Source organism: Episyrphus balteatus, chromosome 1, assembly GCF_945859705.1.
Source record: "Episyrphus balteatus chromosome 1, idEpiBalt1.1, whole genome shotgun sequence".
In the NCBI taxonomy this organism is placed as follows: domain Eukaryota; kingdom Metazoa; phylum Arthropoda; class Insecta; order Diptera; family Syrphidae; genus Episyrphus; species Episyrphus balteatus.
Window position 1 is genome coordinate 14,306,358 of NC_079134.1, and position 26,846 is coordinate 14,333,203.

Consider the following 26,846-nt stretch of genomic DNA (forward strand, 5'->3'; position numbering starts at 1 on the left):
GAAATATTAGGGACTAAATATTTAGGCAACGTCATTTTCTGAACGGAAATTTGAATTAATTCACTAAATTAGTTTGGATCTGATGTTATTGTCAAATTTCGAAATTTATTTAAGAATTTTTAGAGACATCGCATATGGGGCAGACACCAAATTTCACTTTTCTTTAATTAATTACAACCGATAATACACTTTTTGCTTGTTTTTCACACAAATAGATTCAATTTTGCTCATATAATTCAATAATTAAAAACAATCAGCTGTCATGTTGACAAAAAAAACTTTCCTAAATGTTTAGGGAAAATTTTCTTGCCTAACTTTCCAGTCAGCTTTCCAATAAAATTACCTAAATTGGAAGGATTTTTTTTGACAGTTGACCAATCAGAGAACGAGAAATTACCTAAATATTTAGTCCCCAACGTTTCTGAACCTGCCCAATATTTTTGTTGAGATTATTCCTTAGAATAATTTTTATTCGTCTCTGAAAGAAGCAAATAGTTTTATTCTTAGGAATAAACTTTATATGCCTGTTGAAAAATTGATTTTTTCTCTATCCTTAGGAATAAGTACTAACTGACTGTTTAACTGACTATTGAAAAATTGGCCCTTAATCAAATAAAATTTTGAAAAAAAATTAGTTCGCAAATTAAAAAAAAAAAAATTTTCAAAATTTTGATTTTGAAAATAAATTTTTCAAAAACTATTTTATAAAACAGCTTTATTTGAAAGCAAAATAAAAAAGAGATTTTGGGCTTGACAAAAAGGTATAACATGTTGTTGTAAGTATAACCGTTGATTTTTAATAATATTTTTTCCTAATTAAATCATTTTTTTAGAAAATTGCCCCTCCTGACTAAACGGGGGCGAATATTTACTCCCTCCAATACGATTTTTTTCTTGTCCCGACCCAACCTACACGCTTAACTTTTTTGGCACATCCTCCTGAATTTGCTTGTATAAGAAATGAGATAATAATAAATTAAGCAAAGCATGTGTGGTTTTTAGGCACAAATCTGCTTTTTCAAAAATGAAACCACAATCCGGAGGCACTTAGGCTTAAAATAATGAAATGAAATTTTACTTATAAGCTAACCGAAACAAAATGCTCTAATACTATATTTTCCCTTTGAAGAATAAGCAATCGTAAATTTTTTGCACGCAATATGGTTTTTTTTTTTTTTTTTGTGTCGTTGTAGAGGTACCCAAATAAATTTTAGAACTATATTTCATTTAGTTTTTTTTTTTGGTTTCTAATTTTATACGTACCTAAATATTATGTGAAATTTTTTAATATGTATGTAATAGTTTTTAGCGACTTAAGTTTTTAATTTAACACGCATTTATGTAATTTATACATAATTTTTTATAGTTTACGGTAAAGTTTACAATTTTAATTTGGGCCACTCTGGTGTATACGTACTTTTTTTTTCTTTTCAGTATTGGAATTCTATTATTTGCTATTCAGAAGGTATTTGTGTATGGAACTTATGCCTGGAAATTACATAAAATAAAATGATTCATTAAATTAAAAACATTCATGTATTTTCCTCTCACTAATTTCATTGGAAAAAAAAAACCAAAAGAATAATGTAACTTTACCCTACCTAAATAAATACTCATACCATTCAAATACCCAAACCACAAAACATAATCTCCAACCATTCACCGCTAGGTGTCGAACCAACATAATTTCTTAAATTTGTTTATGCACCGACTACGCATGTTTGACCTTCAAACAAGGTGACCGACATAATTTCCACTACATTCATACACTTGCTATCAGAATTGATTGTAATCCACAGATTCAAATTCTCATAATAAAAATCAGAAGAGAAATCCAAATCATTCACAGAATTTTTGTATGTTCAATTGGCCGGTGTCATTTATCGAAATCACAATCTTCTTTCATCAAAACAGGGACACATATCGTCTGTTGTCCCAATATCTTTTAGAAATAAAAATTTATTTTCAAAAAGATACAAAAAAGACTTCACCAACCAAACATTCAAGCTCCATGTGATTTATAAGAAAATTTAAAAAAAAAATACTCAAAAATAAATAAAAACAAAAAAATCTCTTATATTTTTTTTTTTCTTTTTTTATTCTCTCCACTCCGTCCACAAAAATACATTTATACAAACTCTCTTATAAAAATTGAATCTTCTCTTTAATTTTCGTATAGAAACAAAAAAAAAAACTAAAATTTTATTAATATCTCTCTAATTTTATACATATCAAGCAACGTTGCTCGCAATTTTAGCTGAGAAGTGCTCCAGAGTTCGAGAAGACAGCACCACCAGTACCATCGTTCAGTGTCGTTATATTATAGTACTGTCCAGGAAAGTTTATTAGAATTTCGGTATCTCCCACGCATTTTGTGGCATTACGCAAAAAAAAAACAATCAAAAATAAAGGTCAATTTATTCGTGTCCTTAAAACAAAGTGAATAAACAAGAACATTTGAATATCCTTGTTAATTTTAACAACAAATAAATTAGTAAAAAATGTCGAAACCTCAAACCGATGCCGATCGTCGGAAGCAGATCAGTGTCCGCGGTATCGCTGAAGTTGGCAATGTGACTGAAGTCAAGAAGACTTTCAACCGTCATTTGCATTACACTTTAGTTAAGGATCGTAATGTCGCCACCACGAGGGATTACTATTTCGCTTTGGCTAACACAGTCAAGGATAATATGGTATCGAGATGGATTCGTACCCAACAGCATTACTATGAGAAGGATCCCAAGGTTAGTTGAAGTGCAAAAGAAAAATCGAATTTAGTTTTTTTTTTTTTTTAACATAGTACGTCATAAAGTCTGTCTATCGTTTTGAGCGGGATAAGAGCAAGGAGGACAAGACATTCGAAAAAAAATGTCAAGAAAATGTTCAATGTCACACAGTAGCGGGTGTGGTAGAGTAGGAGTGCGATTAGTAGACTAGATGTGGGGTGTGTCTGTTTATCCTTCATAAAATGGTTAGGGGGTTTCTGGGATACGAGAAAGTTTTTCGTCTCTAATTTCCTAAAGGAATTCTAAGACATAGACAAGATCAACATAATCAGTATATAAGTTGGCACGGAAAAAAGAATTCATTACAAAAATAATCATACTAACATAGGTTATCAAAAAATCTACCTTAATTTGTTTTTTCATAAAAACAATTAAATTAAATGGAATTTGAAACTTTTATTTTTAATTTGTTTTTTTTGAAGATTTACTCTTATTATTTTTAAGAAAGTTTTAGCATAGATAAAAGGTAGCTTACATAAGATGTAAAGAGCCTAAACGATATTATGAAAAGATATAAAAAAAGCATAACAAAAATCGAGCTTGTGTGTATATGACAGCAGACCAAAGGGATGATGAGGTGATTCAATTCAAAGTTGGTACTTACATTTGGGTTGAGATTCTCCAACTCGTATTTTAGAACCGTAAATAACGATACCATTCATTAAGTAATTTTGAAAATATACCTACATATTTTATTTTAAAACCGGCTTTTAGGATTTCACCCACTTTTATAGATAATCGAATTTGGAGCTGTGTTGTCATTTAAATAATGGCTTAATAAATGTGGCTTTATTTCTAAACAGTAGCTTCCAAAGAGCTATTTTTGTTTTTATTTTTTTTCTCTCCTAAGCCACTTTTCCGATTTACAAAAAAATCAAGTTAGGAAGCTTTTAAGAAACCTGAAAGAATTTTCTTTTGTGCTTTATTTTATTTTTTTTTTGTTCTGGAAAAAAACGTAAATCAAGTAAAATGTTTATAAAATAATTTTTTGATTTAAAAAAAAGTTCGAATTCATTTTTTTTTTTGTAAAATCAATTCAATTTAAAACGGACCAATGAATTTTTTTAAACTTTGTTTTTATGTGTCGATCAATATTTTTTTTTTAATTTCGTACCTTTGAAATTTTTTATTTATTTTATTATAGACCAAAATTTGTGTAACATATCTAACGGTACAATTCGCTATGCTCTTTGTTTTTCTGTCATTAATCATAAATACCTACATTTTTTATATTATTTATTTTCATAAATTGTAGTTCATGTAAACTAATATTTTCCTTCTAAATTCAACTAACAACAAAAAGGGTCTAGTCAATTTTGAATGTCTTTTTAATAACGAATTAAAAAAAGGCAGGTTAAATTTTTCAATAAAATTTTTTTTTTTCAAAATTCTGAACTGTGGCCCGATTTTTTAGAAAAGAAACGCATCATTGGACTAATTTGATCTAAAAATAAAAGACGACTTTTTAAAAATATTCAGCTTAGAATTGTAAGCGTTGTCGTTCTGTTCAAATAGTTTTTTTTTTATGTTTGAACTCAGTTTGTGAGAAAATGTCATAAGATTTTTTTTGTTGAATACCATTTAATTTATAAAATTTTTATTTAAAAATTCATAAAATTGAAAAAAAAAAATTGAGTTTGTTCACAAATTCTTAACAATACGGCAACCAACGTTAGCGGTAATTCATAGAGTTTAAAGTATTTTTAATAGCCGACATTTGAAAATAGTCATCAAAATCGGAGCTGTTCGGTTGTTCCGAAATATCCCCTCTGGATTTTAAAGTTTTTTTCCAAATCCAGCTGTGGACTTTTATTAAATATTTGATCAAACTTTTTTTTAATGTTTCCATCATTTTAATTTATTTAACATATGTTTGTAAATTAAATTATTTTGGATTATTTTTTTGTGTTTAAGTCCTAAAAATTCCACCACCAATATTCTACGGACCATGTTCCATAATCATTTTTATTATCTCTTTCTCTACCAGTTACTATTGAAAAACAGAAAATAAATAAAAATAAAAACAACAACAACACTGATTGCTGATTCAAATGTTGGGGTAGTTGCCAACTGCCGGCAAGTCAAGTGTTCTCTGATCACTTTTAATCAGTCGTTCTCGCCGTTCGTTGTTATAATAAAAACAAAACAAAAATATTAGCAATACCCTAATTTGTTATTTTTGTAAGTGCTGAACGAGTGCTTTTTAATTTACGAGTCAATTATGCTGATGAGAGAATGATGATTATATTGATTTAAAAATTAAAATCAAATGTACAATTTTCCCTTTCGGAAACGTTGGTGAAATAATTTTTTTTTTATTTTGATAATTTTTTTTTAGAAAAATGCCCCTCCCACCTAAACGGGGGGAGAGAGACCCCCCTCTCAAAGAAAAAAATGTTTGTATTGAGCTCCTCTACAAAAACCCGTTATCAAAAAATCCTTTCGCCCAAGTTATCCTACTACGTGCCGAAACAACATTTTTGTTCTATACCTAAAAGTTCGAATTTCTGTATCTGGGTTGAAATCGAAAAATTTTTTTTCTAAGCCAATTTTGAAGTGATTTTCATAAAAAATACCTCGATTGATTGAGGAATAGATATAGTTTCAGAATATATTTTTTAAATAGCATGTTGTTTTGAAAACATATACTTTAAATTGATGCCGAAGTTGGGCAAATGACGAAAAAATGGAATTTTTGAACTTTGACAGCTTATAAATTCTAAGTGGTTTAACCGAGTTACATGTTTTATACATTGTTGAAAAGGTATATTTATCTTCTATCAGAAACTGTAAAAAAATCGAAAATGGGTAAAAAATTGTCGAAGCTAGAATTTTTTCAATGGGTGAAGGTCCAAAAAACCGTTTTTTGCCCGTAACTTCAGATTTTGGGGGTGTTAGGGGATTTTCAAATACCGTTTCGTATTCAGTGCGACTAGCTCTACAAAACCTGATAGGTCTCCGCCCGCGTATATTTTGAAACCTCATTTTTGTAACACCGTGTAATTGTTGTCAGTAATGCAGTTTCAATCTTAAGTATACACATGATTTTTTGTTGAAAGAATTTCTTGAAAACAATTGATAGCATCTATTTAATCTATTTCAAAATCGACACATCTCAAAACTTCCTCCAAATTCAATTTTTCATATCAATTTATATGCTTTCCTTGGACTATGATTAATTCATGAATACTTACATATGTGTCTACGCTGTTCAGCATTTTGTTAAACGGCATTAAGTTAAACGGTCACTGTGGCGTATGCGCGCTATTTGTTTGACAATTTGTATATGTGTAAATAAAAGCAAATGATGAAAACAGTTTACTATTTTGAAGCATTTTCTTACCATCAACAATATAGGTGAAGTCAGTCGAAACTTAATATATGAAGTGAAGGGACTGGACTTTTCAAGTTAACGCTACACTGAAAGATGTACCATATCGTTGTAATAGGGTTCAAGTGGGGTAAATTATAATTTGGCCTGATTGTATGGTATATCAAAATCTCTTTGAGGGAGAGTTTCCTTATATCAATCTGATTTAAAACGGTGTTTTCATAATTATAAAGATAGGTTGTAATACTTTTTTAACATTTCTTATAAAATTTATGATAAAATAAAATTAAAATTATACTTCTATTAATGCTATAAAAAGCTTTTACTTTCTAAGCAACTTTTACCTTAAGAACAAGTACGTGCGACCCAGTCATGCATTATATTTTTTTTTTTTGAACCACTGTTCTTTTAGAAAAATAACATTTCTTGCATACCTACATAATTTAAAGATAAGATCTGCCAAAAACAATGATTTCTTTTCAAACAATGAAAACCTACATAATATATCATAAACATTCGTCGATATTGACAAAGTTCGAACAGCAGTCAAGGTTTATAAGAGGTACTGAAAAATTAAGTCTTTTGACCTCCTTTATAACATCAATTAAAAACATAGTTTGCTCTTTTAACACCTTATATTAAAACACCCAAGTAAAAACAAAAAATAATGAAATTGACATCACCAACTTGAGAAATTCAATCATATTCGCATAAATTTTTCACCAAATAAATTTGTCCTTCTCCAATGTCAATTATAATTTAGGCAGAAACGAAATTCTTTTTCTTCAGTTCACACATAAAAAAAGAATATACATTATTTATTTTTGCCTACAAGACATACCCCAAAGACGTTAGGGAGCTTTATATTCTATACTAATTTTTCGTTGCATCTAACAAAAGATATATTTTCTTTTCTTTATTTTTAAATTTTCTCAAAAAGAAAATTTGGGTAAAATTTCGATTTTGTTTAAATAAATTTATGACCAATGTCTTGCGCCTTAAAAATTTGTTTCTTCTTCAATTTTCTTCTAATATTTACTTCCAAGGTCATTAAAGGTCGTTGAATTTGGTTTCTCAATTGAATGTGTTAAGGGAGAAGAGGTTGGTGAAAGACTGTCAAAAGGAAAATAAAAAGCTTTGTGTATTCTCTTTATTTTGTCGTTTTCTTTTTATATACCTACACTACACAGCTTTTTCAAATTCACCCATAATGGTAAGGGTGTAGAGATGTGAGAAGGAAATAAAATATAAAATAAAAACAAAACAGATAGACTCATATGTAGACTGTAGATAGAAGATTAGATGGAATCCACTTGTTGAAACCATTATTTAATAAAGCAATGACAATGTAAAAAAAAAAAGGAAAAGAAGAAAATCGCGAAACATAAAAATATATAGATACGAGCACATACATACTAACATCGAATGGAAATTTTTATTTTCACTTGACTTGTTTTACAAAATTTGCTATAAGATGTGTCTGTTTGTATTTGGAGATGCCATACGACAGTCACACATTTTTAAATGTATTTATTCAAACCTAGAACATGTTTGCGATGTTTTATAATAGGTGAAAATCTAAGCAATTTTAATTTATTATTTTTGATTATTTGAAAATATCATAAACACACTTTTTTGACTATTTGGGTAAATGCTTTTCACTGCGTTTAGTTAAAAGATTTAATTTTTTTAATTTAAGAAACACCAAGAATTTTTGTATAGTAATTTTCTTTGAAATCAATTTAGTCGTTGACTGGAAAGTCAAAAGCGAAGAAATGGCAAGTTCCCTTTATAACTATTCAAGTATTTTTTTTTTATTCGAAAGTAGAATCTGTTTTGCACAACGTACCCATATTATTTTTTATCAAAATCGTTAGAGCCGTTTTGGAAAAAAAAGTTTCCCTCTAGGGTATAGGGAATCAACCAAAAACCTTAACTTCCAATTTTGAAGCAGTAGAGAGATTGGCTAAAATTGGATTTGATGAACGAAAGTGAATAAGATAAACTACAAAGTCATAACCTCATAGATAGCATAGATAATTTATCAATTGGAAATATTTAAAACTGTTGTTACATAAAACCAGGAGTAGCATTCAAAATTGTATAGTTAATATGTATGTCCCTAACCAACAATTGTTTTTTTGTTTTGTTTTTCATTGATTTTTAAACAACAAAAACTGATAATGAATGCTAAAAAAGAATATGCATACATACGTTTGTACGTGGTGTTATGTGAATAAATTAATTTACCAAATAAAGTCTGAGACCTTTCCTATAAAAATCATAAAAATGCTACATAACTGCATGGCTCCTCTCACTACCTTTAATATATTGTTGACGATTATCTAAAGGAAAAGACTGAAAATGTGTTAATTAATGATGAATCATCAATGCATCAACATTTCAACAAGCTAATCAATGGTTTGAATAATAACTCAGAGAAACCACTTTATTATGATGGAGTGCAGGTCCCATTTCATTTCGTCCAGTTATGGCTAAAGAAGCTAAGAAAACAACCATAAAATAGAGTTTTGATCCATGAAAGTCGGTTTTTTTTTTTTGTTGATAAAAATGATTATTTGAAAAAAAGTGATAACAAAAAAATAAATATTTTCAAAAAAAGGAACAAATTTAAAAAAAAATAGTTTTTTTCTTTAAAATTAAATAATTTTTTTCTCAAAATTTAACCTTTTCTGAAGAGTTTAAATTTTTTGTATGAATAAATTTGTAAATTTGAAGATTTATTTCAGGTCAATTGAACTAATTAATTAAACCTCATTTTTATCTTTTTTAGCTTTTCTCAAAAACAAATGAAAGAACAACATGAGCTAAAACAGTTGACTTTATTTTTTTGTAGAGAATTAAATGAATATATTAAGTGCATTCTTGAATTTTCTATAAAGTGATTCGGTGTTAGTATTAAGATCGTAAAACTAGTAGATTGTAGCATGTTAAATGCTTTTTATTTTATCATTACCAGATCATTTTTTTACCGACTTCCAAAAAGGAGGATATATTCAATTCGTCTGTATTTTTTTTTTGTTTTTTTTTTTTTGTGTTTGTTACCTCATAATTTTGTACTGAGTGAACCAATTTAGATAATTTAATCTTTTTATATTGGAAAGCTGGTGGCTGCGATGTAGTCCCATTTCAATTTCGTTAATTTTTGGCTATAGGAACTATTAGAAAAGCCATAAAACCCAGTTTTGATACATGGAAGTCGGTATTGTTTTTTGATAAAAATGATTATACTGCGATACAGACTATGAAAAATCACTTAAAAAAATCAAAAATTGTTGCTGTCCCATTAATTTTATTTGAGCTAGTGTATTACAAACCCCAATGGTAGGTTTCATAAATTGTTTATTTTATGCGTGGGAAGAGTTGATTTTTGTCACCGCAACACAAACGTCAAAACAAATACTGTTCTTTTATCTCTGTTGAATATCATTTTCGCTGCATTTTGTCTCAGCTAGTTATCTACTGATTTTGCTTGGAAAATAAATTAAAAATAACAATCTATCAAAATGTCTCCATACCTATTTAATGGATAACAAGAACAATCCCTCCATTAAGCTATCCCACACCCTTTCCAAATTGGTAATCTAACTTCGTGTTATTGCAAAATGTGCTCCATAATGAACTCCATAAGTTCCTGATAAGACACTATTCAAACAAATATGTTTTTGTTTATGCATTATTATATTATATTACATCCAAAAATAGTTTGACGACAATAATAAATGATATGATAAGCAATCCTGCTTTGTTGTAAAATCAGGTCAACTGTTAATAAACCGCGATGCATCGTTAGGTATTGCAAAAGGTTTTAAAAATAGATTATAGTTAGAAACAGCAAATAATTCTACATATATCTTTTCTAACATTGAAACTTAAAACACCCTTGCCATGCAAAAAATATTGTTTTCCGCGAGCGCGATGAGTTTGATTAACATCATCGATAACCAACTGCCCTTTTGATGCTCCATTTGATCACGGTTGTGAGTAGTGCTACACTTGTTAGATGAGCAATGCCTTCACGCCAATTAGCAAAATTTTGTTTATGAACAAACAAAAAAAAAAAAAATAACAAATAAAAAAGTTATCGATGTTTTTAAAATGGTCTATGATCTGCTCTTGATTTGGTATAAAGTTGAATGAAATACACTTGACCATTTCGTGATTATGATTAATTGTTTTTTTATGAATTAACAACAAATGGCAATGTCAAATGCGAAATTTCTTCTTCATCATAAATAGGTATTATTTGAACATTGCGTAATAATTATTCCACAGTGGGATAACATTATTAAGAAACTGGAATTATATTAACAAATAATTAATATAAAAGGCATCAAAATAGGTTAATCGCTTATCGATGATGCACATCATCGATCTCACGTTACAGGTGATAATAAAGTTTAATTTTAAAATGTATTTATAAACAGAGTAAAACTAATTGTCATATTAATAATATATTTTGCTTAACTATTTTTGGATGCATTTTATTGCAAAAACAAAAACATATTGGGCCATATTCATTAAGATTTACTAAAGTTAAAACTTCTAAGTCCACAGTTTAAGCTAAATAAGTTAAATAAACTCGGCTGCTGTTCATTGACGTTTTCATTGCAATGTTTAACTAAACTCGGTTTATTGAAAAAAATCTATTATATACTTAAAATAATGACATTTGACATCATAATTATCAAATTCATTTATGGGGTTTTCTTTTGTTAAAAAAAAAAAACAAATATATTTTATCTAAATCTGTCTTAATAATAATGAATACGACCGATTATCTTTAATAGAAAATGCATATTTGTAAATCCTATGAAAAATCTTGGATAAAAAAAAGAAAATAACAATCCTTTGTTAGGTACACACCAAATTTAGTCAAGAATTGCAAAAAAAAATTACTATATAAATCTAATTTTTGGAATCTAGCCAAATTGGCAAACTAAATTATTGCATTATATTAGCGCAGCGCAGCTAATTTAAATTAGACAATGTGGTGTGAAATTATTTAGGTACAACTGACGTTTTTTGTTGAACAGGTGAGTCGACAGCTCCTAACATTTACTACAATTTATGTTGAACACAGTATTTTCAAATTACACTATGAACAAAAATTAGAATTAATGTTCTGCCAAATTGGGTTTTCATTTCAATTAAACTTACCATCAATTTAAAATTTTATAATTAAGTCTGTTGGAATCTATTCATTGTTCTATACCTATTTGTTCTAGTTTTTAACATGAAGAGATCTAAAACTTTAAGATAAAAAAAGTTATCACTTACTAGTACAAAATTTGCACTTCTATCTCGCCGTCATCGTCATCGTCTTATTTAAATTTTCCTATAGGTATGAACATAATCCCAGCTGAGATCTTTATTGCGTTATTCCGTGAGGGTACAAACGCAACGTAAAATATAAAAAATAGTCAACGGATTTAGTTTGTTTCGTTAAATACTAACGGTACATAAGTACATTTTCTTAAAATTAAAATAACAATTATATATTATATTATTACAAAATAAAAGAAAACTTACATATAGTTCGTATTATAGATTGTTTTAAATGAACAATATTTTTCTTAAGTTAACTGATTTAACATTAACATTGGTGGAAATAATTATATTTGAATTTTTATTGTAGATAGTTATTAAATGATTTAAAGAACTATTAGCACCGTAGTTTGATCTAATAAAAATGTTACTAATTGGCAACTGCCTTCTCAAACTATAGAGAAGAGAGAGCACAAAATACTGAGCTTAGTTGAGAGTGCTTCTTACAATGATTGAAAAGGGCATCGAACTAACCATTACACCATGGAGAACATAACAAAAAAAATTTTTTGAATTGTTCGCAAATCACTGTTACAGATTTATCAGTCTAATGATTATAAAAGCTATAAAAGTGAACATAGTTACTAAATACATTAATTTAACGAGCGTATTTAGTTCGACCTGTTGTCACTATTTAAATAAATTATAGTCATTGATAAGTTGGGATAAGCTAAACGAATTGGTAGCTTCAATTTCACTGAAAAAGTGTAAGTACTTATTGCGTTACCACTGAGTTACCGCATTTTTGACATTTATATTATTGTTATTCTTATACAGAGTTTTTAAGCTCACAGTTTTGACAGTAAGGACATTTTTGACATTTGTTCATTTGTTATTTTTATGGTTTTATAAATAAAACTGTTATTTTTATGGTTTTATAAATAAAACTGAAATTTGTACTAAAGTAACGCAGAGTGTTATAATTGTCATAAATATAGAAATAACATTCAAATCATCATTGCAAATATTAATATAATTATAGATTAAACTAAGACCATTGTGTAATAACTAGAAAAAAAATATTTATTAAGATTTTAATTATTGATCAAGATTAAATATTAAAAAATATTGATTGTGATTTAAAATGATTAAGATTTAGCTAGACCTATAGCCCACCAAACAGTAGAATTCATTTTTATTAAGATTTAAACTAAATTTTTAAAAAAACACTGCCTTAAAGGCAAGCATAAAGTATTTTAACCCAAGAATATAGGAACATTTTAAACCAAAAACGAAAAGCCTCCTATTAAAATTGAAGATAAATCCTACCTGCAGGGGCGTATACAGGTTTACTTCTTGGGGGGGGTCATGCCAAAATTTTTGGCACAACAATTTTGATAGGTGGAAAATGTGATAGTTGAATCGAACAAAAACGGAATGTGATTCGTTTGCTTCCATTGAATAATTTGCCTAAAAGCAACTATGTATATATTTTTTCCGCTAGCCTAAAGTAATTTTAAAAGTTACAATAAAAAATAAAATCTTTTTTTATGTAATAAACAGTGGTAACTTTTGAATTAAAAGTCTTCTTAACCTCAGGCAAACGAATCGCATTTGAAAATAATGTTTTTTAATTTTGTTTTAAAATTGAATGAAAAAATTTAGTTTGGAGTTTGATACACCAAATCGAGCTTAGAAAAAACTTAAAAGAAAATAAAGTTTCTTCTTTGTTTTATATACTGATGAAAATGACACTCGGTTTCGTGTCTATACGGTGCTATTACACCTTAAAGATAATTTTTGAATAAATTACCTCAGTACAGACAAAATTAAAAATTAATTGTCGAATTTTTGTTTTAAATAATTTTTTGTTGTATTGTTTTCGTATTAGAAGTGACACAAAAATGTAAAATTTTCGGGGTGGTCGTGAATTTTTTCTCGTTATAACTTAAACAGTTTTGGGCGTGCAAAAAAAAAACATAATATAAATGTAAATTTAGATTTGTACAAAAATTATGATAAGATTTTTTCGGTTAGATGAACCTTAATCGAGAAAAAAATGTAATATTGACGACTATCTCCGAAAATTTTACCTACATTTTTTCGTTGAAAACTTTTTATACGGAAACATTACAAAAAAAAAGTTTTTTAATTAAAAAAAAAATAAAGAATGAGTTTTTCTACAAAACAAGACAAACAAATCTTTTCTACAACAAACTGAAGCCGAGAAAATCACAAAAAGGCATTTTTCAAAATGGCGGCCAAAAATTTTTTTGTAAAAATGTACTTATTTATGAAATATCAATGCTTTCCGAATATTCTCAGATGATTCAATTATGTAGTTATAGTAAAAACTGAGATTTTTGCCAAAAATTGAACAAACCTCAAAAATCTTCAGTTATGCAAGATTTCAGCCTGTCCCTATTTTTTCCATTTGCTTCATAGTAAAATGTCTCTATTCACTGGACTAAAATTATAGTTTGCCTTAAAACGCGATTGAAGATTGAGTAATGTATGAAAATCGATGAGTTCTTGAGGATTAATCCGTTTATTTTTATAGGGAAAGTTGCTCTAATGGTGATTTTTTTTTTACATACCCAATTCAATTTTTTTTTAAAGCTCTAAATATGTATTCTTGTTCGGATTTTAAATCTACACAAAACTCTACAGCAGAACTCAACTTAGTGTCTGTCAATTTGTAATATTATCGAACTAATGAAAATAATCCTAATCCAGCATAGCATTCGCTAAAAATATGATCGCATCCCCAAAAAATGGTAAAATAGGTTGTTTGAATACCAAAAATTTGTTTCACTTTTCATTTTCGTATGTTCTAAAACTTCAATATTTTGAAAACGGTCTTTCTTAAAGGAATTGAGTATAACATAACAATTTCTTGTTTAAGTTTTGAGTTCTTGGGGGGGGTCATGACCCCGTGACCCCCCCCTTGTATACGCCGTTGCCTACCTGTAGGTATAAAGCAACCACTCCAAGAACCTCTACTTAATCTTATTTTCACCTGATAACAAGCTTTTATACAACGAGAAAGTACCTTACATATACTTATGTATAACTAAACGGTTAAGGTCAGATATTGTATGAAATGTAGGTGCATATTTTTCGCAAAACAAAATTTGTTTAAACAACATTATCAATACATAGTTTGTTTGAGTTTATTTTTTCGCTAAATGATGAATTACTCATTGTCATCTACCACATGGTAATCATAATCAGTAATCACGTTGTTTACTGGTATAAAAAACATGTCTTTGACATTTCTGGAAAAATTAGATTTGAGATTTTATTTTGTTTAATAAAATTGTTATCATTTTGGTAGGCCACGCACGTTCAGAATGAATGAGAGTTCTTATCTATTATTTTTTGCTCTTTAGTCTAGTAAATTTTAATTTGGTGTATTTCAAGTTTTTGAATGTGTATAAAAATATTCTTTATCGATTAATTTATCAAAATGAATCGAAACGTAGATACTAATTGGATGTGGGTCAAAATAAAAAAAAATAGGTGAAATATTGTTTGTATACTTTTTTTTCTTAAACTATACATTTGACTATATTTATGTTTTAACTACAAATACGTACCTATCTCCTGTAGTACTAAGTTGAAATAATGAAAAAACACTTAAGTAATTGAATTTTTAAATTTTTTACATTTGCCTACCTGTTTTTTTTTTTCTTCTTACAAATAGTTGTAATCGTCAATTTGTCTACCCCATTATATAAAATGTCTTCTTCCTTCTAATACAATATACATTGACATAGGGTAAAGTCGGGTGATATGGCACCACGGGTGATATGGCACCCTTTCAATATCTCCCACTTAATGACTTCTTTTCAAAGCAAAAAGAGCAAAATAGAATTCAGTCTGACGTAAGCTTTCAGTGGATGCATTCGGATCCTCAGTAGCCATTGCCACTTAAATTTAAAAAATGGACAAACAAAAAAATGAGTTCAATTTGACCGAAAAGTTTTTTTGTGTAAAATTGTTGTACTTGTGGTTCCAAAAGTATTTGACGCTGAGGGTTCATTTTAACACAAAAACAACGGTAACGGTTGTATTTTTGTGTTTGCTCATTGCCATAACTAAGCAAACGTGATTATTCGTGTCATTTGAAGAAAACAGAAGTGTAGTCAAATGGGGGATATGGCACCCAAGAACTTCGGGATATATGGCACCGGTGCAATTTCCCCCGCATCTACTTTTGAACCTATTTATTTTTCAACTGACAATTGCATTTACAAAAAACTTCAGCAAACCAGGCCAAGTGGACTCAAAACCAGATCACAGCAGCCGTTGGAGCTGTTGAATGTCAAAAAAAAGCAGGACCTAAGCATTTTGCGATTCCCTTCACACTTCACTACATTAAGAAGGCTTAAATGACCAGAACCTAAAAGTTTGCCAAATAGCTTTCAGATTGACTGAAAAGTGCGGAATAAGGCAGTAATCATAATTTCACTTTTGGTCTCATGATTCGTGTACGTCTTTCAACAACACATGCAACAAGTTTTACAAAAAATATCAAGAAGAAATAGGGTGCCATATCACCCTCCATTTTTTCAATCATGTTTTTTTTAATGGTTTTTATTTTTGCAAAAAATAACAAGAAATTATCTTTGAATTACACTTATGTACCTATTTTGCATTTAAGAAATAGTTTTAAAATAAACCTGCCTTTGTTCGAAATAGATATCTTCTTTATTTCTCAAGTAATAACGAAAAACAAAAATGGGTGCCATATCCCCCGACTTTACCCTACTGAAATTCTTAAATCTAATTTTAAGTCTCATGATCAAGTGGGGGAAAAATCTTGGCATCCAACAAATAAGACGCATTGCAATATACAGAATACAGGCTTTATGTCATGGTCAACAATTCAAAAAATAAAACGAAAAAAGAAAACCGAGATAACGAATATCGAAAACAAAACAAAAATTGTTTTCTGAAAAAAGTTGAGGTATACCCACTAATTGTCTTTATTGACTTAAAAATAATACAAAAAAAAAAGAACTCAATTAGCTTATAAATGAGTTGCCTAGGTACCTACTACCAACCTAAACTAAGCGAACTAATAGTAAAAGTGTTTTGTTAATTGTTTGTTACTCAAAGAATGCAAACACAAATAAATGTCTTATAATCAGAAGAGTAGAGTTGCAATTTTAAGTCATGACACAATTTATCACAGTCAAAATTTCCCATAGATTTTGTCCAAATCCAAGTATTAATAGTTGTTAAGGTTAAGTTAGAAAAAGGTTTCTGTAACCATTTATATTTACAAAATTGCGTAACTCATTTGTTTCCATCATTACGGGCGTGACACTTATGAATTTATTTGGCTATTGTTCAATATCAAACGAATTCATCTTGAGAAATGACTATAGTAAAACATATTCATTCAATTTTTTGTTACGAGCGTGATCCTTTTAATGCTCAGATATTCGAATAGCGAATCAAATTTCTTAAAAGTGAAATTTAATTATTCGTTTTTATGCATTTACCTATATAAACTTCAATACTCTTTCAACAATGTAAAATTTTGCATACAAGTGCAATGTACATCTTATTTGTTTTTAATGTTCCGGGTGTGACTAATTGTATTTTATCTTGAGTTTTTTTTTATGATGTATGGTTTGTTATGGATGGTAAATTGTCTCTATTTCAATGTTTTGCCAAATTTCAAAGTTTTGTCTCACATTTTGAAAAAAGTTCCAATTTTAAACAGTTTCTTGAAACATAAGACTCTAAAATTTCAGAATATAAGTTCTGAGTCATTTTGAATCAGTATATCAACGCTATCAATCGTTCATATTTTATGTGAAACCGAATACATTTTAAGTATTAAAATGTAAAGTGCAGTTTTTCACAGTATAAATCGGTAATCGAAATGCAACCAAATTGACTTGACTATGAAAATTTGTATCTTATGAATGTATAGATTTATAGATTTAAGAGAGCCTACACAAAAGAGAATGTTAAAAAGAAATAATTCTCTCAGGTCTCATCTCTTTAACTCAACAGTCAACACATGTTGTTTCTTGTTTTATTATCTTTGTACAAAATTAAAAAAAAAAAAAAACATTATCTGACTCTGACTCTACTCTCATCTAATTTTTGTTTTCTTATTTTTATTTTGAGATTTTTGTTGTTGACCTTATTCTAGATAAGTTACTTTCTTATTTCATTTGTTCTCTAAAAATCTGAGATCGAGATGCAGTTTTTGTTTTCATTTGGTAATGATCTTGAACAGATTATTTTTTTTTTTTTTCTTTTATTGACTTACTTGACTAGTTGGATTAAAAAAAAATTATGTATGTCACTGCCAGCGTCTGTTTCATGACAATGAAAGTAAATTCAATTTATTTTTTTGTAGCAATTTCAATTTCAAGTATCAAGGAAATGTAATCAGGTAGGTACCAACAAAGAAAAGAAAAAAGAACTTATTTTTATCTTACCGACTGTTACGTAAAATTTGTTTTTCTCATTTTTTGTGTATATTTTTGTGTTGTGTAGATTTTTTTTTTTATTTTTGAATATTTGTTTTTTTTTTCGGTACTCTCGATCAATTTTTCGCTCAGTTATAGTTATATCTTGCGCCTTAAAGTATACAAAATCTTTGAAGTATTCAGTTTCAATTTTGGGTGCTCGTTTGAGATTATAAAGGGTGTTTTTTTTTAAGTTTGGAACAAAAAATTATATCATAATGGAGTTTTAATATGCGAATCTGTATGAGGCAACGTTATTTAAAAGGAAAAATGCAATAGCTACAGCATTTAGTAATTAGGACAAGGAATGTGGAAACCCTGTTTTTGTCAAAAAAAAAGGCTCAATTCTGATTCTCTTATTTTAGTTCGTGAGCGAGAATTATGATACTCTTTAAGAATGAAAAAGACAAGCCATGTTGGCACCCAAAAATAAATCAACCGAAAAGAAAGGCCATACATTACAGCCTCCGATCATTATACAAGAGAGAAAAGTCCAGATATGTATTCCTATGTATTCATGTAGGTAACTATCTCGTTTTTTAAGTCTCAATAAAAAATACAATCCAATCTGATTCTCTTATATTTTCAAATTGTCCGATTTCATCTATAAAACAGGGCTGCTTACATTTGTTGCAACCCTATTTCAATGCAAAATTTACTAATTGCGCTTTAAACTCATGCGTTATGAGTTTAATTCATTAAGGAAAGCATTTATACAAGGTCCTATGTTGGGCGCCATTTATTTGAATACAAGTTACTGTAGCTTAGTGAATTTTTAAACAAAATAGCAGCTTTTCCATTAGTTTTTATCAACCACAAAAAGCATTTTTCACGGTTAAAACTGTTTCCATTGTTAACAATCCTTAGCATGTTTTCCGTAGCCATTCATATTCATATAAAATTATTTGTTACTGTTACCTTCGTTCTTGAAGCAGAGTTTCAGAGAGCTGAGAGTTGATTTTTGATGTGTAAAGCTTTCAATTCAATGCACTCTCACGCCTAATCCAAAAGTCGAAATTTGAACAAATTAAATGTCATGTTCATGTTCATGTAATGATATTTCATTTTATTTTTGGCACTTAGACATTTGAAATTTGAATAGATCTTCCAGTTGATCACAAAGTGAGTTTATGAAGGTTCTCTTGATTAAGAAATAGGTTTTCGTGTCCAACTTTCGGATCAAAGTTAACGAGTTAAGTATTCAAACTGAATTTGATGAAAATTTTACGTTGGGCGCCATTTAAGCAGCACTAAGTTTTTCTTTTAGTTCAAACTGAGTTTGAGTGAGATGGAAAATAATCTCATCACACACTTCGCATGAAAAGTGTCTTTTGTCTTAAGTTTCTTTATAAATTAGATTCCCTAAGCAGTTTTAAATCATGTCTGACACTGGGCGCCATTTAAGTTAAACTTAAGAAAATAAAAGAATAGATCAGGGGTAATATTCGCACTTCTATGAAGACTCATTTGCTTACCATCGAGTTCATATTCAGAGAGAATGCTTTGTAAGAAGAAACACATTTAAGAAGCCGCTCTACATCAATATATGAAAGGTAAGACAGGTCACAGGTGTCCCAAGTTATTTAAAAAAAACGCAGAAAGTAGGTTTAGGAGTTATAGAAACAAAAAAGTAATTTACAAGTTCGCAGGTGATCTTTCTGAAATTCTGAACAGGCATTTTGACATTGGGCGCCATTTAAGCAAACCATCATTACCTATCATTATAACTTTATTTTCTTTGACTAATTTGTTATTTCTTTTTTCTTCTCATTCTAGCGTGTGTACTATCTTTCTCTGGAATACTACATGGGTCGTTCCCTACAAAACACCATGATCAACTTGGGCATCCAAAGTGAATGCGAAGAGGCCATGTACCAAATCGGTCTCGATATTGAAGCACTCGAAGAAATGGAAGAAGATGCCGGTTTGGGTAATGGTGGCTTGGGCCGTTTGGCTGCTTGCTTCCTCGACTCTATGGCTACTCTTGGTTTGGCTGCCTATGGTTATGGTATTCGTTATGAATACGGTATTTTCGCCCAAAAGATTCGCAACGGTGAACAAGTGGAGGAACCCGATGATTGGTTGCGTTATGGCAACCCATGGGAAAAGGCCCGTCCCGAATTCATGTTGCCAGTTAATTTCTATGGTCGTGTGATTGATGAAGCCGGTGGCAAGAAATGGGTTGACACACAAGTTGTCTATGCTATGCCATATGACAATCCAATTCCTGGATATGGCAATAATGTTGTTAATACCCTTCGTTTGTGGTCAGCTAAGAGTCCAATTGACTTTAATTTGAAATTCTGTAAGTATTCCTAAAACGTTCTTAGTCTTTTTTGAAGCTTATGATTCTTGCTTTTTCCAGTTAACGATGGTGACTACATCCAAGCTGTGCTGGACCGCAACTTGGCTGAGAACATCTCTCGTGTACTTTATCCCAACGATAACTTCTTCGAGGGCAAGGAACTTCGTTTGAAGCAAGAATACTTCATGTGCGCTGCCACCCTTCAAGATATCATCCGTCGTTACAAATCATCCAAATTCGGAAGCCGGGAAGCCGTCCGTAACAACTTCGATCACTTCCCAGACAAGGTTGCCATCCAGCTCAATGACACCCATCCCTCATTGGCTATTCCAGAATTGATGCGCATCCTTCTCGATGAAGAGAAGCTGCCATGGGCTAAGGCATGGGAAATTACCACCAAGACCTGTGCTTACACCAATCACACCGTCTTGCCAGAAGCCTTGGAACGCTGGCCAGTATCTTTGTTGGAATCGATCTTGCCACGTCACTTGCAGATCATCTATCACATTAACTTCTTGCACATGGAAGAAGTTAAGAAGCATTTCAATGGAGACATGGAACGCATGCGTCGCATGTCTTGCGTTGAGGAAGACGGTGAGAAACGCATCAACATGGCTCATTTGTCAATTGTTGGTTCCCACGCTGTCAACGGTGTGGCTGCTATTCACTCTCAGATCCTCAAGGATGCCCTTTTCCATGATTTCTATGAAATGACTCCCAAGAAGTTCCAAAACAAGACCAACGGTATTACCCCCCGTCGTTGGTTGTTGCTCTGCAATCCTGGTCTGTCTGATTTGATCTGTGAGAAGATCGGTGACGAATGGCCAGTTCATTTGGAACAATTGGCTGCACTCAAAAAGTGGGCTAAGGACCCCAACTTCCAGAGGAATGTTGCCCGTGTCAAGCAAGAAAACAAACTTCGTCTTGCTGAACACTTGGAAGCTGACTATGGCATCAAGGTTAACCCTGCTTCCATGTTTGATATTCAAGTTAAGCGTATCCATGAGTACAAACGTCAACTCTTGAACTGCTTGCACATCATTACCATGTACAATCGCATCAAGAAGGACCCTTCGGCCAAATTCACACCACGTACTGTGATGATTGGTGGCAAGGCTGCTCCAGGTTACTATGTAGCCAAACAGATCATCAAGTTGATCTGTGCTGTAGGAAATGTTGTCAACAACGATCCAATTGTTGGAGATAAGCTGAAGGTTATCTTCTTGGAGAACTACCGTGTAACTTTGGCTGAACGTATCATGCCTGCTGCTGATTTGTCTGAACAAATCTCTACAGCTGGTACTGAAGCTTCCGGTACCGGAAACATGAAATTCCAGTTGAACGGTGCTCTGACTGTCGGTACTCTTGATGGTGCTAACGTTGAAATGGCCGAAGAAATGGGCATGGAGAATATCTTCATCTTCGGTATGACTGTCGATGAGGTTGAAGCTCTCAAGAAGAAGGGTTACAATGCCTATGACTACTACAATAGCAATCCAGAGATCAAACAGTGTGTTGACCAGATCCAAGGAGGATTCTTCAGCCCTAGCAATCCAAATGAATTCAAGAACATCGCCGATATTCTGTTGAAATATGATAGTTACTACTTGTTGGCTGACTTTGCCGCTTACATCAAGGCTCAAGATATGGTTTCTAAGACCTATCAGGTAAGATCGACTTCAAGTCTTAAAATTGAAAGCTTATACAAATGATAAATTTTCTTTTTTAGGATCAAAACAAATGGTTGGAGATGTCAATTAATAACATCGCATCCAGCGGTAAATTCTCATCAGATCGTACCATTGCTGAATATGCCCGCGAAATTTGGGGTGTTGAGCCCTCATGGGAGAAGCTGCCAGCTCCAACTGATGCAAATTAAATTTGTTATTTAATTTTTAAAAAAATCTTATAATTAAAAATGAAGAAAAAAAAGCCATAAACTCATCATCAGAAAAAAGATAGAAGAATAAACTGCCAATAATTCAGCAGGTTTCAGTGAAAAAAGAAAATCAAATTAACGTCCACCTCTAAATACTAACTGTTTACATAAATGAATTCGGTTAAGTTACTATTTTTCAACTAAAAAAACAACAAAAAATGGTCGTTAAAGCACAACAACACCACCACCTCTCGAAAGAAACAAACATGACCTCAGGCAAACCAATTAATACCTATTTTTATAAAAATAAAAAATTTAAATTAATAAATATAATTGATATAAAAATTATATATATTTACTTTTTAGGAAAATATAAAAACAAAAGAAAATATATAAAAACAAATTAACTTTTAATTTTTTATTAGAAATTTTAGATTAGATGCTTTATTGTTAAAGTTTTATGAATAATAAATTAAAAAATAAAATATTATTCGAGTTGATTCTCGAAAAGAAAACTACAAAAACCCTTTGCACTAGTTAATGTTTTATTTTTTTGATGTAGCACATAATTAGTAAAAAAAAACATAAAAGTACCTACAAAAAAGACGTTAAAGAATCTTATATTGTATTATTGTACTATTCTTCAAAATTGTTCATAAATTCTTGTTGTTACATATCTTAAGACCAAAAATAAAACATTCAACTTTGAGAGCAGGGGCGTACACTCCCTTGGGGCAAGCGGGGCGTTGCCCCGGGGCCCCCGACCTACCCCAGAGCCCCCACTGGAGACAATGCAGAGAAGAAAACTGTTAGCATAAATTGAGTTACGAAGTAACCAGGGAGACAAATTATGTCATTTAGTGTAATGTATAATGCATTGGTAGCCACACAATATATGTATATTGATTTAAAAAAAAGTTTACCCCAGGGGCCCCAAAAAAATAAACTGCTTATTTAAAAGAAAAATTATAATTTTATCTTAGGGCCCCAAAAAATATTACTTGAAAAATCTTTGCCACCACAAATAATACAAAAATATTATTTGAGGATCCTCAAAAGTGGTTCAAAACAATCAAATGGAAAATTAAATATAAAATCAGGGGCCCCAACATAAATACATCAGGGCCCAAAATAAAAACATTACGTTATTGGTGGCATTCCGAATATTACTTCAGAACAAAGGCCCCAATACCTATTAATTCTTGGCTCCAAAAAAATTATATTATATTAAAGGGGTCTCTAAGCACTTAATTTTGGGGCTCTAAAAATAATTTTTCAGAGGCCCCAAAATAAAAAAAAATATGTGCGATGTTGAAAATAAAATATGTATTTATTACTTCAGAACAGAGGCCCCAAGAACTATCAATTCTTAGCTAAAAAATTTTTATTTTAGGGGTATCTAAATATTTAATTTTGGGGGCCCCTAGTGCAAGTGCTTACTACTTTTATGCTTTTATGAGAGACATTTTAAGTAAGTATAGCAAAGTACATTACGAACATATTAAAACATTAAAATAAACCTAAAAATAAATAAGCCATACAAAAAAAAAACGTATGGCGTATACGTAATTTTTTTTTGTAACTAAGGGGCCCCCTAATATCAAAGGGGCCCCAAAATTTAGTCTTACCCCGGGGTCCCGGCGACTCAACGTACGCCACTGTTTGAGAGTGTAAAGAAAAAATATTTTTTTGTATCAGTATTAAGGTTCAGGTGGAGTTTTTTGCCAAAAACAATACTCCAAAAACTGAACCTTTAAGAAAATGAATTATTTGTTTAAAAATCACGTTATGAAAAAAAGTCAGTTTAACACTTTTTAAGCATCAAATTATGGAACCTTTTTCTTACACCAATTTTTTTTCTAACAATAAGGGTGTATTTCGTTGTGATAAATGAGGGAAAAAGTGTTCCAAAAATAGCACAAAGTATCAATACCTACTGTGCAAAAAGTAGGTATGTACATAGCATAGCCGTAGCTAGGATTTCATTTCGGGGGGGGGTTAGCTCAGACCAAACAAAATTTTTTTTTAGAAATCACAATACTTTGTATCAACTATATGTAACTGCAGTCGATTCTAAATCCCGCTAAATCAAATAGTCATTTGAACTGTGTAGAAGCGAAAAATTTGCCAATATCGTTTTTAAGTATTTTTAGGAGAGGAATTCGTAGTTAAAAGTTTAAAAAAGCCCTGCTTACGGTAAACGTAATTTCAAAATGGCCGAATATTCAGCGGCATCTCTAGTTTTGTAGGTACAAAGAGTGATAAGTTGGTTGATATAAATTGCGAGCGTTAGCGAGCAAGAAAATTTTTTTTAAGAAACAAATTTTAACCAATCTAAGGCTTTATAAAAAAAATTATTTCGTACAATTTAATATATAAAACATTGAAAAATGTACTTTTTCTTGCACTGAAATTTTGTAGCAGAAAATTGACAGGTACATTCTATCTATTGAGTTCTAAATGAAATTAGCAATACTTAAAAACCAAAATTTTAAATAATCCAAGTTGTTTGACATCAGCTAATTACACTGGTCAACAAGGTTTTTGTTACAGAAACCAGGGTATACTTTTCTATAGGCTGAGCTCGAATCCGAAGTCAGAAAAATTCTATCACATCACGTTTTGGAGATATTCCCGTTAGAAAATTGAAAATGCCGATTTTTACCAGTTTTCAAAGTTATTTTTTAGCGTTTACTTATTTTTTTTTAAATTAAATTTGTAACGGTTTCTAAAAGAATTATGTCAAAATTTGAAAGCGATTGGTACAGAACTTTTCGATATTTGCTATTAAAAGCAAATAAATATGAGATGCCCCAAGCACTTTGATTTCAAGTTATGATTTCTCGAGGAAGAAAATAGATATTTAAAAGATTTAAACGGATTTAGAGAGACAAAACTTAATTCTTTTAGAAACTGTTACAAATTCAATTTAAAAAAAAATGAGTAAACGCTAAAAAATAACCCTGAAAACTGGTAAAAAGCGGCATTTTCGATTTTCTAACGGGAATATCTCAAAAACTTGATGTGATCGAATTTTTCTGACTTCGGTTTCGAGCTCAGCACACAAAAAACCTATAGAAGAGTATACCCTGGTTTCTGTAACAAAAAAGAAGTTTAATTTTGTTGACCATTGTTATACTTCACTTTGAAATTTAACAATCTACAATATTTAAATATACATTTTTAAAAAGCTAGAAGCTTATTCATATTTGTAAAATTAAAATTAAGTAAATTGAATAAAGGGCTCTTGAAAGAATGGTAATTGAACTCAGATTTTTTGAAAAAAAAAAATTATTGAAAACATTTTAACTTGTCGTTTTTAGAACATTTTCGTAATATAAAATGGATTTATTTTTCAAATTTTTTTGACCACATTTACTATGGTTTGAAATTATAAAACGAAATGTCAATATGTATTACGGTTAATGAAAAAAATTAAAAAGTATTTCATTTTCGAAGAACTTTTTTTAATAGAAGTTTTGAAAAAAATTTAACTTATTTTTTTTTTTAAGTTCAACATTTAAATATAAAGTTATTTTTTATTCAATCAACAGCCTTTATTGTTGAAAGTTAAAAAGCAAAAGTTTAAAGTTCTTATTTCATAAAATCTTTGAGAAAATCAATTATGTATTGCATTGCAATGCAATTCAGTCAATCAATCAAATCCAATAAAATTGAAGTAATTTTTATATTATTTTTTCAAAACTGTAATATATGTTACCTTTTCCTCTTCGGAATTCAACTAATAATATTCATGACCAAAATTTTTTTTTAAATAAATTCATATTTTGCTACGAAAAAGTTTGAAAAAAAGCCATTTAAAAATTTTTAATAACTTTTTTTTCCAAAATTTTGAGTTGAGGACTATTCTTTCAAAAGCTCTTGGTTAAATTAAGTGGATTTAAATTTTTCAGGTAGAAATGAGATTCTGGCTTTTTAAAAACGTGTCTGTAAATATTGTAGGTGTTGCCGTTGTGTTCAAAATATTTTTTTTGTGTTTGAAGTCAGTTTGAAAGAAAATTGCATTTATCGCCTAAACGATTTAATATTGGCCCTTAATCCCATATATTTTTTTCCTTAAATTACCTAGAGAATCTTTTGCTATCATTTGTTTTATGAAATCTAAGAAAAAAAAATTGTTTTGTTCAAAAAAATTTAATTTAATTTTTTTTTTTTACGGGAGGAAATCTTCAAAAGACACTTGGCAGTAATCGACACCAAGTAGTGTGGGACTCTTAACCACTTAAACCACCTCTTTATCAGCACCAATCTTGAGAGATCGACATCAGATTTTTCTTTCTTAACTTTGTAAAATCACTTTGTTGGGAGTTTAAACTTTTAATACCTTCCCATGTTTTTTTAGACCATAAGCTCATGACTCATGAGGCTTGGTTCTTCTTAATCTCCGAACATGGTTTCTTGTATTCAAGACGGACACCATTTCAGAATTGGTATGACTTTGCAGTCTCTGATTATGCGATACAGCGTATTTTTTAACAACTTCTGTAACCGTTTCTATTTGTAAGTCACGATGTAGACCGCTATTTCTTATGTACCAAGGTGCATTAACTATTCCACGAAGGACTTTGTTTTGGAATTTTTGGATGATTTCGGTATTTGTTTTCTTTGTACAGCCTCATAATTGGATACCATAGGTCCAAACAGGCTTTAGTACCTACTTGATTATACAGCATTATTTTGTTTTGGGTTGTTAAATCAGAGTTGTTACCAAGTAACCAGTACATTTTTCTATATTTCA

The 26,846-nt window shown here is 30.1% G+C and overlaps 1 protein-coding gene across 1 annotated transcript; it reads left to right on the top strand.

The window, feature by feature from the left end:
• The first annotated feature begins 2,207 nt into the window (after positions 1 to 2,207).
• Positions 2,208 to 22,490, top strand: LOC129920967 (glycogen phosphorylase). Its single transcript, XM_056002553.1, has 4 exons — positions 2,208 to 2,744; positions 19,680 to 20,208; positions 20,269 to 21,875; positions 21,938 to 22,490. Exons 1-4 carry the CDS (start codon positions 2,502 to 2,504, stop codon positions 22,085 to 22,087), a joined length of 2,529 nt encoding a protein of 842 aa, XP_055858528.1. The 5' UTR covers positions 2,208 to 2,501; the 3' UTR covers positions 22,088 to 22,490.
• The last annotated feature ends 4,356 nt before the right edge of the window (positions 22,491 to 26,846 follow it).

Coding starts and splice junctions, on each gene's coding strand:
- LOC129920967 (XM_056002553.1), top strand. CDS start 2,502: ATGTCGAAACCTCAAACCGATGCCGATCGTCGGAAGCAGATCAGTGTC. Junction 2,745..19,679: donor ACTATGAGAAGGATCCCAAG/GTTAGTTGAAGT, acceptor TTCTCATTCTAG/CGTGTGTACTATCTTTCTCT. Junction 20,209..20,268: donor TGACTTTAATTTGAAATTCT/GTAAGTATTCCT, acceptor TGCTTTTTCCAG/TTAACGATGGTGACTACATC.